At 45.2% G+C, this 13,614-nt stretch overlaps 1 protein-coding gene across 1 annotated transcript; it reads right to left on the reverse strand.

Moving 5' to 3' along the window:
• Positions 1–1,191: 1,191 nt before the first annotated feature.
• LOC124670544 (AT-rich interactive domain-containing protein 5-like) lies at positions 1,192–8,412 on the reverse strand. Its single transcript, XM_047207027.1, has 13 exons — positions 7,391–8,412; positions 7,253–7,292; positions 4,983–5,035; positions 4,779–4,824; positions 4,282–4,374; positions 3,935–4,054; positions 3,801–3,852; positions 3,662–3,728; positions 3,323–3,389; positions 3,056–3,106; positions 2,807–2,899; positions 2,582–2,715; positions 1,192–1,574 (listed from the first exon to the last, which is right to left on the reverse strand). Exons 1-12 carry the CDS (start codon positions 8,293–8,295, stop codon positions 2,611–2,613), a joined length of 1,692 nt encoding a protein of 563 aa, XP_047062983.1. The 5' UTR covers positions 8,296–8,412; the 3' UTR covers positions 1,192–1,574; positions 2,582–2,610.
• Positions 8,413–13,614: the final 5,202 nt, after the last annotated feature.

Below are 13,614 nucleotides of genomic sequence, written 5' to 3' on the forward strand. Positions count from 1 at the left end.
GTCGGGGAAGCGTCCGGCAGCCACGGCGCATGGCTGCCAGCTCGTCGTCTTCGGATCGGCGTCAAGGTCATCCTTGGCGCCGGTGAAGAGGGAGGAGGCGACGTCGCCTTCGACGCCGGTGCGCGTCAAGAAGGAGCCGGCGTCTCCGCCGGCGACCGAAGGGCGCAGCAGCGGCGCCCTCGTCATCCGAGAACAGCCTTCCGCGCCGCGAGCGGCCGGAAGAAGACGAAGAAAGAGGCCGCCGCAAGCCAGCTCGCCGAGGAGGAGGCGAAGCGCGCGGAGGGACGCCCGCGATGGCGGAGGCGATCGCCGGTCGCTGCACGACATGGAGGAGGAGAAGCGCGCGGACGACGCCGCGCCTGGACCGGGCGAGCGCGCGACCGGGAGCGCCGAGGAGGAGGAGCGGCGGCGGCGGCTCGCTGGACCCGGCCGCCGCACGCCAACTCGCCGCCCGCGCCGCTCCAACCGCCAACGACGATCTCGCGCGGTACCGCCGTCTGCGACACCTCCATCCGGCGTCGCTGTCCCCGTCGTCGACCTCGAGTCCTCCGACGGCACGGCGGTACAAGCCGTCCCGGGGTGGGGAGACGCCGGCCGGGGCAGCGGCAGCCGGGCCGCGCGGCCGAAGGCCAACGACGACGGCTCCGGCGACGACGGCGGCGACTACACGGTGTTCTACCGCCATTTCGGCATGTAGAGCGCCGTGTTTTAAAATTAGCGTTTGCATTCCCCTAGCCGAATTCGAAATATAGTCGGATTCGGCCTCTATGTATGAACTCCTCCCGTAATGTAATAAATATCATTAAATTTAGTCTATATTCACCCGTTTTTAGCCGTAGTTTGTCAAGTTTCCGTTTTTAAATTCGCATCGTCGACTTCGCCTGGGCACGCGGCTGGGAAACTACTACTCCCCACGCCAAATCTTCCTCCAATCCGGACGAAAATTTCGCCAGATTTGGGCGTGGGGAGCGCCAACGAGTGGGGATGCTCTAACAAGGCCAAGCCATTTAGGCTGGGAAATTTAGACGAAGCACTTCAGGTCTTCAGGGCAGCCCTCCGACGAGAGGCCACCCTATCCCGCATTTTTATTACCTGACACAATTCAGTAACAATAAACCCTTTACCACCGCAGGAGAAAGATATTTCAAGGGGATGCCACAAATTCTGTCTATATAACAGGTACACACCACAGGCAAGATACATGGCATATACTGAGAACTCCTCCTGCCTCTGTTCTGAAGGGTATGACATACTCAGGTATTAGGAAAAAAAAGCTACGACGCTACAAACCATCATCATCCCTTTATGGTTAAACGGAAAGAAAAGGAACAAATAAACCATGAACATTTGACCATCAGGATTCTAGGCTACACTTGGGAGGTTGGACCTTACGCTAAATGTCACAGGCAATGCACAGGACTAAGCCATCTAATTAGTTAGAATCGATCAATACACAGAACATACAACATCGCTGAAGAGCCTTGAAGCACAAAGGAACTAGACTGGAACAAAGACCAGGGTAGGCAAACTTCTTGGCACATGCAACCATCACATAATCCCACCAACATGGCAACCTACGGGAGAGGAAGTTAGTCAAGGTTCAGGTAGTAGGAAATAAGTATTCAATATGCAAATGATAATGACAAACACAGGTCCACTCCAACTTATTAGTCCAGCAGTTTCCTTTCTGGTTTAATCATTTATGAATTATGAGATATGACCCATGAAACCGTCATAAGCTGCTGAAGCGTGAGAGACCATCCAAACGTGTGGTCATGGTTCAAAAAAGCGTTCCTGAGCGTACGCTTAAGCGTAGATTAGAGCTAAGCGGAGCCCTTCCGCTCAGCTTTTGGCCTGAGCGAGAGGAAAAGCGAGGAGGAGCTGTGGAGGCGGGCTCTCACGCGGTGTCAAGGCGGAAGCAAGAGGGTTAGGGTTAGGAATTCCGTAATCATCCCAATTCCACTCCCGTGTCGAGGCAGAAGCAAGAGGCGACACCACTGGAGCTCCTCCATGCCGCTGGTCAAGCTCCTCTTTCGTGCCGCCCTCTAGATCTTCCTCAAGGCCGCCTAGACAGGGTCCCCTTTCTCCAGCAGCTCGTTCCCCTCGTCCCTTCCAGTCCATATAGAGGGGATCAAAGTGAGAGAGGCGGGCGTGCGTGAGTGGCGGCTACGACCTGGGATCTGGGAGGCTGGGAAGCACGAGGGGTTCGATTTATTTGCAGTGCGTGAGGTTATTGGGCCTTTTGGATGGGGTCATGTGTTTGGCTACGACCTGAGAAGCAAGAGGCATCGTGTTGGGCCTTTTGTTGGACCAGAAATAACACAGAACTACGTGAGGTTATTTAATATTTCCTATTTTAGGCTTACATATGTCTATTTTGCCATGCACGCTTAAGCAGTAGTTCCTCTAGGCAGAGCCTCACCGCTTGCTTAGCGCTTAGCGCTTTTTTGAACCTTGCGTGTGGTTCCATTTTTTACTAACATCCTCTAAAATGCATCTTAAGATATCCATTTTATGTTCAGATGATAGCATTCCCAAATAAAATAAGCAGAATTTGATGTGTCTTTGGAAAAAGGCATACATGGATTTTCTACTTCATCAAGTAGAGCTTCATGATTTTGACTGCTCAAACGGTGCACGAACAAATAGCTGCCCATGGAGAGTGACAACTGCCGAGGTTTGGTGAGGATCAATGCGGGAGGGCAAACTAATGACCTGTAGAGTGTATACCATTTTCAGTATCAAAATAGCTGGCGTAAACTAAAATCATCATTCATCAGAATAAAAAGTAAAAAACTTGACAAACCTTCTTGAATGGAGTAACACCCCAAGGATTATCTAGTTGCTCAGGCTCTCCAGTAACTATCAAACGACCAGCAGGATCTGACTGAACATGTACCTGCAAAACATGTATTAGGGTATATTTATAAGCAATATCATCATTCCAACGTCTGTAGCATGGACGGAAAACTACAAAGGTATGCTTAAAAGCTAAAACGCTAATGCATAACTACAGTGCACGCTCTATAACTGGAAGATAAATTTTTTTACTTACCTCTTCACGAAGAAGCCCAGGAACCAATGCATAGACTTCATAACAATCTTTCTGCAAGGAAACCGAAGTTTTCTTTCATAAAACACATAATATCCACATGATCTAACTGAGATTTACACATTTCAGATAGAATAAGCAATTTGCTGGCACAACTTAAGAATTTTTAAAATTTTACTGAGAACTATTGGGGCTGAGATTTGTGGGAACATGGTACAAATATACTAAAACAACAGAGATTTGATTAACTGATACAAATGTGATACTTACAGTTCTACGAACATTTATCTTCACCCAGTCAGCAGGGGGGCCCATGTCAACTACTGTCGAGTCATTTCTGCCAAATAGCAATCATATTCATCCAATCAAACTCAAGAAAGGAGATTAGAGGGAATGATCTATTCTACTGGCATGTCAAGCCTAGTTGGCTGGAGTGTACAGGGCTTGTAACTTGTAAGGCTGTAATTCTAGTATGCCATGCAAAAGAACAGAATGAAAACTATGGGCTGGTAATATTGCAGAGTTCATAATGATTGTCCACAGCAGTAGAATGAAAAATTCTGGAAGATTTTGTTGATGGTTATAAAGAGCTCAAAAGAAGAGGTTTACTGTAGCTTCTCAGATTTGATTGGCCTTTCATCTTCCAAGGTTGGTGTCTTTTTCCTCTTGGCCGAACCTATATGAATGCAGTGGTCAATAAACTATTTACAAAAATAGATGACTAACAAATGATGTCCCGAAAAGTTACCACTGCTTTTCAAATTTTTATCCTTCTTCAGGGCAGGCATAACCGCTTTGTCCTGAAAGAGAAACTAGAGTTATCTATACAGCACAATGTGGATCACTAATGACCTTTGACTTAAAGGTTAAAGCAACAGATACCTTAATTACTGGATCAGCGATTTCACCATTGCCAAGCATGCGCTGAGAATGCCAGCCTTGCATGGCACGAGTTGCAGATTCTCTTCTAGCTCTTCCAGATCCTAATTGGCTTCCACCCACCTGTAGAAAATTAGAACCTCAGTGCTCAAGCTCAAAACTTGCCCATCTACAAAAATACTTTCCCACTCACTACTTTCTACATAGGATGATCAAAGGTTTGGACACAAAAATGAACTTTTACTGCTTCTTAAACATATTTTCTTAAATTAGTTAGTTACACGTGGGTCCTCTCTATTTGATTGAAGATGATACAATAGCTACCCTCATAAATAAACCATAACATGTACCTGACTATCAGAAGCAATTCGATCTGTTAAAGTAGATGCAGCCACATGGAACTCGCCTGTTTCAATTTTGTGTTTCTCGTATTCAAGGAGTGCCTGCAGGGAAACAAATGATGAAGTCTGTACGAAACAAGGGTTCAGAAATATCTTGTAGTCTCATTTTCTCCCCTGCTGAGAACACAAACTACATTTGCATTCTGGCACTAAAGGGAAAACCTAATCCCCATAACATCTAGCCTTAAGTTTCAACATAATTGCCAGTTAGAGATTGGACCTAGGGCATGATTCTATGTCAAGTTGGGAAAACTTCCAAAGAATTACATTAAATTGACCTGGTAAACGTGTTTTACAAGAACCATACAGAACCTGCGTAAGCGCAAAAGGTCTTGTTCAAGCAATTACCATCGTAGTTGTAGTGTGTGACAGGATTCAACCACAAGGACGCTGAAAGTAAGGAACTATAAACGATGACAATCATCTCCAAGAATCTATAGAGGTACCTTTTCATAGAAGTTACGGAAGGTCCATGAAACAGTTGTGCATGTCCTGCATAAAACATGTAGGTCACATGACAGGAGAGGGTACAGAAAGAACAGCTTATGTCAACTAAGTTCAATCCCCTCATTGCATAATTTAAATAGATATTCATCAAATGTGAAAGCCATGATAGAATTCTTCCAGAAGAGAATTGATCAAAATCATACTTTGGAGGTTTGAATGACTCTCCCACTTGACGCCACAGTTTGCATGATGTCACCTGTTGATGCAATGCAACTCGTAAGGAAGATTGAAACCCCATACTGGCCAAAGCTTATACAACAAACTTACGCACAAACAGTAAGACAGAAAGTTAGAGGTACATACATGCATACTTCTATAGTCAAACCAGGAAATATCAAATAGCCTAAATATACCTTACACATACTCGAGAGGAAAAAAAAAAGCTACATTGGGTCATGCACAACACATGATTTTCCCCTTTAGCAGCCAGTTTGGCTAGTAGTGTATGGCTATACTCGTGGTGAATTTCATCATTAAAAACTATAGTTGGTGTCATTGCTTACTCTGCAAATGGTAAATCTATTATTCAGATTGGTGTTCTGTCTTGCCAAAAATATAAATTTTGGTTTGTTTGAACTCCTTATTAATTATTATTTATTTGCTCAATAAGCTATTATCGATTTGCTCGATAAGGTTAACTTTTTCGCCTCTGGAGTGATTCTTACAATTGCTTTTGTTAAATCTATCATTCGCAGCCCACTTGCTGAATACACAAAATATGATACCCCCTCTGTCCTGAAAAGAATATCGCAGATTTGTCTAAGTTTAGTGTATAGATACATCCAAATTTAGACAAAATCTGTGACATCCTTTTCGGGGCAGAGGGAGTAATAAATAGTACCAGGCAGGATCACGGAGGAGGAATGCCTCACTGGCTGCATTAGACACGTAAGAGGGATATCTCTGGTAGCATTTCTGTTACCAACAGAACTGAATGAAATCTCACCCTATTTTTATACTGGTGGTAGATCTGGACCACTAGTCATTGTTGACAGACAAAAAAAAATACATAATGAATTAAATGGTTGACAAGGATTCTAAACACGACAACATATCTTGTGAATCCAACAAATTCATGTGTCCCTGCATCCGTTCATTTCTGGCCGAGCGATCTAAATCATGTGCCTTGCGTTGAGTCAACGGAACATTTGCAATTACCTGCCCACTTCCACACTTAACCAACGTCTCCCTTTTGCGAAAATTCTCCTAATCCTCTAATCCCCATGCTCCCCTGACACCAAATCGCTCATGGCCTTGAATTCCCCTGCCGTTAACTGGGCGACAAGACTACGGACGCAACCGTCCCCCTCAATTTCCTCCGCCCGGCGCGCTTAAAGGCTGGTGCCGCCTTCGACATGATCGGCAAGACCCTGCACTGGTACAGAGTCGAAGAGATTCGGTGCCGCCACCAGCGAGCTACTGCGGGAGGAGGCGATGAGGGGTGCCACGGACATGGAAAGAGGCTAGGCGAGGTGTATCTGATGGAGGGTGTGCACCATGAATCTGCACGTCGCCGAGCTCGACTTCAGTCTTCAAGCCCGGCGGCATCCCATCGCTGCTGCAGGCAACGACCTCAAAGACGGCGTCCCATCGCTGCTGCAGGCAACGACCTCAAAGGTGCCCCCGGTCCCGCGAATGAGGCCTCCGCATTGCCATGAAGCAAGTAATTGACCTCTTTCACAAGACTAGGACAGCCGCATGAACATTAGTACTAATCTGCTTTCATTCCAACTCTGCCCAAAGTGATTCTGCGACTGAATTTCTGCCGGCAGGATCGCATCAATCATGGGCACGATCTAGCGCAGGGTCCAGGGGGTTTTCTACAAAATACAGATTTCTGCTACAGGGTGGAGCGGTGCTGAGCAAGCATGTTTATGAAAAATAGATGCTGACTAAGCTAGCTCCCTAGATTTTGGTCGTGACTCGTGAAGTTGAAAACGAAGGGATACACAAATACACGATGCTGACCGGATGCACAGGATATATCACCTTCTAAACACCATATAAGAGAAGAGAATAAAAGGGAAATATCATATTAAAATAGCGGTTCATATTTTGTCTATAGTGTCTCCAGTTAAGAGAATCTGATGTTCAGAAGAGGCATATGGTACAAACAAATTGGGCAGAATAATAGACGCACGAATTATATATATGAGTATGGTGATAGCATAACAAAGGTAACAGAGGCAGAAGGTGTTAAATTAATGCTATATGCCTATGTGCAGGGGGTAAGCATATTCAAAATAAAATTCAATAGTAAAGAAACCAGAAATGTGAATGGCGAGTGTAATCTTATCATCTTCATTCATGTTTCTGGATCAGATAGTTCTACAGAATGCACCAGGATAAATGTAAAAGAAACTACACTACAAGATGCCCTGACATAATTTCCCAAAGGCATGAAAATGAGTACCTGATCATAGCCACCCAATCCAGTTACTTGTCTCCACAACCTGAAAAAGCAAAATCAAGGAGATAATGTCAAACCATTCAGCAGCCATGAGAACTCGCCTATCATCCAAACATAAAGAGAAGGCGTTGTAGTACTAACTTGAGGCAGTTCAACCCTTCCCCATAAAATTTTGGGGCCTTGAATTCCATTAACTTGGTCGTGTAGAAGCGTTCAAGCTCCTTGATGAACTCAGCCTGCTCCTCTTCCGTCCCAGAGTCATCGCCCCCACTAGTGTAATCAAACATGAAGGAGCTGTTTGAGACCTTGTCAGACAAGTTCTGGTCCCCAACTTCTCCGGGTGGCGCCAACATTGGCTGATCCTCGCCGTTGGCATCCTGCTTATTATCTCCACCAACGTCACTTTCCTCTTTCAGCGAGCTGCCGTTGTCGCCATCCACCTTGGCCTCGGTGTGCCCATCTCCATTTCCTGCTTTATCGACCTCCATCTCAGCAGTTTCATTTCCCTGGGTGTCATCCTTCGTCTCAGGCTCTTCATTTTCCCGGGTGTCATCCTTCATCTCAGCCTCTTCATCCTTCATCTCAGCCTCTTCATTTTGCTGGGCCTCATCCTTCACCTCTGTCCCCTCATTTTCCTGAACTTCACTCTTGACCTGATCAGCCACAGAAACATCCACCAGGGCATCACCTTGGTGCTCCTCCACCTCTTCCTCCACGCCGTTGCCTTCGGCCTTGGCCGAAACATCCGCGGACTCAACGGCGCTGGGAGGTGCATCCACTAGGTCGTCGGCCTTGTGCTCCTCCCCATCTTCCTCAACACACTCTTCTTCGGGCACCGCCAAAACCTTGGGAGAACCAACGGCGTGGTCTTCTTCTTCACCGTCCACCATGGGTTCGTCATCCACCTTTTCCTCAGCCTCCACCTCCGGCTCCGGCTCCGCCTCCGCCTCCGCGGCTTCGGGATTTACCGAATCGTTCACGGAATCGGCGGTGTCGGCGGCCTCGGTCTGGCCACCCTCACCGGGGGCGGGCTCGAAGCTGGGCATGGCACGCAACCGTATGCCACTGAGTCCGCACCTAGACGGCCGGCACGGCGGAGCGGTGGCGGCGACGCGCGTTAGGCGAGCTAGGGTTTGGGGTGAGGAAGGGGACGGGACGGGACGGGGACAGGGGAGAAGGAGGGCTTGAAGTGACACAACACAAGAGGCCGATTGGCTTTGGTTGTGGGTGGCTTGGTAAAACTTGAAGCCAAAGACTCCAAAACCGATCTGCGCCATCCTGTCCCCACGTGAAACGGTGCGCAGATCTTGACGCAAAACCAACTCAAAAGCACCTCCAACAGCATACCCAATACTTAAAAACTGTAATTTTGGATATTTTAGCTCAAAACCTAGCCCCAACAACCTATCCATTTGTGGTAATCAAATTATGGCTGCCGAGCCAGAAGTCTGTCTTCCTTATGCTTCTCCCTTGTGACGTCCCGCTCTTTCTTGAGCGGTGCAACATCGTGATATATGCCTCCATGAGCTCATTCCTATTACGCACTTCGAGATGATGAGCCGCGCCTGCGCGGTTATTCTTGTGTGATATTTTTCTGAAACATTGTTGTAGGACAAAGGGGTGATTATTTTCCGGTCCAATTAGGCTTGTGGCTTCTATTACATGTGAATCTTGCATAACCGTGTCATCAAAAATATAAGATTTTGTTGTTAACCTTTTAGAAAATATGACGAGGTGGTGAATTTGTTCGATCTTGTTGTGATGCACTATTACTAGCCGACAAATTGATGATAGCCCAAGATTATTCTTGTGTTTTCTTTCAAATTAGTACAAGGCTTCAAGTTTCGTGTGCCGGCTTGCCTGAGCTGTCGTAGTGCGCAAACGTGGCCTTCGTTTGCGAGCTCGTTTGAACCACTTTCGTGCATGATTTTCTTGCGCCGGTTAGTGTCTCCGCCATTGTGCGTACGAGCTCTCTCAATTTCCTGCGCAAATATCTCGGTGACAGACTAGACTCACATGTGATTTTTAGCACCAAGAAATATGAGTATCCAATTTTAAGTATGCTTCAAAGTTGGAAAAAATGGATACCAAAACCTTCTTTCTCATCTACTCATATATGGTTTGGTTTGGGTAGCCAAATTCTAGGTACGTCGCTAGAGATGCGCTAAGTTACCTAATGTCCTATTTGGTCCTCTATTTTGGCACGGGGATTCCATGGGCCTTCCCATCTGCTGCAACTACGCTCGAATATTATCAACACATGCCACATGATCTAAGGGAGGGACAACCCCTCTTACAAGAACCTTAATAACAGAAAAAAAAATACATAAAAAACTCAATCTAACAAGTATCATCTATCGTTTAAGTGCATAACACAAGTTGAACATTACAATTCCCATTCTCAGCAACTATGGAGTTTCATGAAGAGTATATGGCACATACCATTAGATAAGGAACTACATGTTAGCTCTACTTGTTGGCAATGTTGAGGAAATCACTTATCGGTGTCAACTCAGTTGGCTGGCTATTAGTGATTAATAGGCAAATCGGGCGATAAATGAGTTTATCGGCTAATCGGTGGCCATTGAGTAGCAATTAATCGGCCGATTAATTGTTGAATCGGACGATTTTTTGAACAGTACCTATTGGTTACGAGTTGTACCAGCAACTGCACCAAAACACATGGTTAACTATATCCACATGACTGCTTGGTGAGCATGGTATGCCCGCAAAGAGGTCACTCATGCTAAGCCCCTCCTTACGATCAAGCGATCCAAGATGTACCTCTATGGTTATGTGAAAAAAATCGAGGAACTTTAACTCATCAACCAATGAAATTATTAAAGGAAAGCAACCAACTTTGATGGTACGACACTAGGCTAGTTAATTAATGCTCTTGTAAGGTGGCTAAAACTGAACGGCGATGGTTCTGTTAGATTGGAGGATGGCTCGACGGGTGTTGGAATGGTGCTTAGGGAATAGAGTGGAGATATCATCTTTTTTGCATGTAGGCAATAACCTTAGTAAGAGAAAAATTACATCAAAACTCAATGAGACAAGTATAATCTATCATTTAAGCGCATAACACGAGTTGAAAATGAAAAGTCCCATTCTCGGCAACTATGAGTTCCATGAGGAGTATATGGCACCTACCATCAGATAAGAAACTACATGTTAGTTCTACCTGTTGGTTACCACTTGTACTAGAAACTGCACAGAAACAAGTGGTTAACTGATACCTTCGATCTGGATTATGGATTGTGGTATGGTAAGCTTTTTTCCTAGAAGACGTAGGTTTAATCGAACCTTGGGAAGCACTACTAAATGGCTTATGAAGAAAAACGTCTACAAGATTTGCTAGTGTATTTTATATTCAGTTTACCGGACATATCTAGTTTACATTTAGGGGGGTGTGTTCAATCATGGAAATAGACCAGGTTTAAGGTTTCACCTGCAGTTATGCATACATATAAAATAAAGCTCATATGTGTAACAAATAAAACAGAGATAAGAGATTTGTGAGTAGCACATCCGTAAATACCCTTGTCCCTAAAGCCAGAGGTGACAAGAGACTAATGGTTCAACAATTGTCCTCACAGCCGCAAGCAACAATAGTTTTTAAGTAATACAGACCAAAGCCTTAAGCTAGATGATTGTGCTATGATCCTGAACGAATCACTAAACATGTATCGGTAGTTTCCCATTTCTGTCACTGAGGTTTCGCGGTAGCACGCCGTTCTCCACTCATCTCACCTCTTCCCTTGATCTTCTCGAATGATATGGGTACCTACAGATCATCAAAGATGAGACAAAGAGATAATGATACAAGATCGCAAAACTTCTATTCAATCCTTACACATAACATAAGATTAGATGCACATGAACGCTGTGAGGATTCACCCCAACCCGCAATCCGTGAGGACTACTCACACATAATATCAAGATCAAATACAAAGATAGAAATCATTGTGCAAAATACTTAGATTGAAATCACAATATTTTTACAATGGTCGCCAATTCTCAAGGAGATCTCTATTACAATGGTGATGGCTATGGCTATGGAGGAGATGAAGGATGGAATGGGTGAACTATGGTGATGGATCTCCTTCGGTGTGTTGCTGATGGATCTGGTGGATAGCGGCTCTGTTTGGCGACGAATGGCTCTCCTTTTAGCGTCCGTCCCTTCACGACTTTTATAGTGTTTGGCCTTGGGAACGCAGTCGTGGGTGGTACGGGAGGACGGTACGGGCGGGACTTGCCCGTACCGATGCCCGCTAAAGCCCCTAGAACTGCCTTTTCGAGCGTAGTCAACTTTGCCATGCTCCTGGCGCGATTTTCTTCAGTAATTGCAGGTCCATTTCCATTATGACGTGATATCCTGCACAACATCCAAAAATAGAAGAGATTTCACATCTTTGCATTGATTAGGCATTAGTGGCAGGTTGAGAGGTAAACTTAGTCAACTTTCTTGACTTAGCTAGGGGTTTAAACACGAGAAAATAAGACGTATTTCACAGCCATCATTAACTATATCCACATGACTGCTTAGGAAGCAAGGTGTGCCCGCCACAAGTTCACTCGTACTAAACCCCTCCATACGATCAAGGGCTCCATGAGGTACCTCCCTCCTGGCTATGTAAAAATTATGAGGAACTCATCGGCCAAGGAAATGAGCAAGGGTAAGTAACCAACTTGGATCGGTATGACACTTGATCCGCGTGAGTTGGATTAAAGCTCATCACAGGTGTGTAAAATGGAACCTTGATGGATCTGCTAAATTCGAGGATGTCTCAACATGTGTTGGAATGGTTCTTAGGGACAAGAGTGGAGATATCATCTTTTCGGCATGCTGGCAATTGTTGAATTGTTCATATCCTTTTAAAGATGAAGCAATGATGTTCGGGGAAGGCTTGAGATTCATGGGGCAGGAGTGATAAATATATTGAACTCGAGCTAGACTGCGAACTCTTAATTGATGCTATCTAGGAGAAGAGTCCGGACCAATCACATTTCTCCCATCTGATTTCATTCACTAGAGGTTTTTGATGGAGTTGTAGAATCATTTATATTGTAAAAGTAGATTGTTTGTAAAATAGAGTGAGTCACTGTCTCGCAAACTTTGCAAGTATGGGGGAAGAACTCCTTTTACCCACAAAAAGGTCAGAAGACAAGTTGACTAACTACTCAAGGGTTGTAAATGACTTAGGAATGCCTCACACATGGGTTTGACTTGTCTATAACAAGCCATGCCCTCAGCTACCACCAACAATTGTTAAACTCTCTTGCCACTCAATAACAACCCTGCATGAACAGTGATCTCAGCGAAAAAGCATGCCACAACCCAAGACGCTCTTGAACAAGGATGTGTTGTCTTAGACTTCCTAGCAATCCATTGGTGGGACTGAAGCCTCACATAGCCGATAGAGCAAAAAAAACCTCACGTGAGTAGTTGATGGCGAATAGTAGCGAAATCATAGACCGTTCCCATATATGAACAAACAAAAAGAGTGTGGGACGTTAAAGGACTTTGAAGTCCCTCCGGTATTTGCCTCTCGATGGCCCTTGCCACCACCTGTTCTATTTACTACGATTAGCGCTATGATGTATGGTAGTGCACACAACTCAAATTCGGTTGATTACACCCGTACTTGTTTCAGACATAAAGGACCATTGAGGTCCTACCTTATCATCGTGTTGGTAGTCAGAATTGAGAGCATTCGCCTTAATGCTTGGACTTTTGTTTCAAAATGGTTGAGCTTAAGGTAGTTTCAAATATGTACCACCACATTCGGTTACTCACAAGTGTATGTGATATAAATTTAATGATATCTACTTTAGGACTTACCTACCCTTTCAATGCCAAATCAACCAAGGACCTCAAACTACTTAACCTGCCACATGGATGTGATGAGTTGGAGAACAAATGGTTGTATAGAAATCCCACCGGGTGTGGTTTTACACCGGAACAATGTTTTTCCTCTTGTCCCACGCAATCCAACTGATGAGGGAAGCATATGTGTTACTCCTTCTATTTCACCACCTCCACATATTATGAAGTTTTGACTTCTATGCATTGAAGTGCCTCCTAAAGATGAGGTGAAACCCAACTTTAAGACACCGCCAATGATGCTTGATGGCGCATGAAGCACACGTCCGTTGGGAACCCCAAGAGGAAGGTGTGATGCGTACAGCAGCAAGTTTCCCTCAGTAAGAAACCAAGGTTATCGAACCAGTAGGAGATGAAGGCCACGTGAAGGTTGTTGGTGAAGGAGTGTAGTGCGGCGCAACACCAGGGATTCCGGCGCCAACGTGGAACCTGCACGACACAATCACAATACTTTGCTCCAACTTAACAGTGAGGTTGT

Source organism: Lolium rigidum, chromosome 7 (assembly GCF_022539505.1).
Source record: "Lolium rigidum isolate FL_2022 chromosome 7, APGP_CSIRO_Lrig_0.1, whole genome shotgun sequence".
Lineage (NCBI taxonomy): Eukaryota > Viridiplantae > Streptophyta > Magnoliopsida > Poales > Poaceae > Lolium > Lolium rigidum.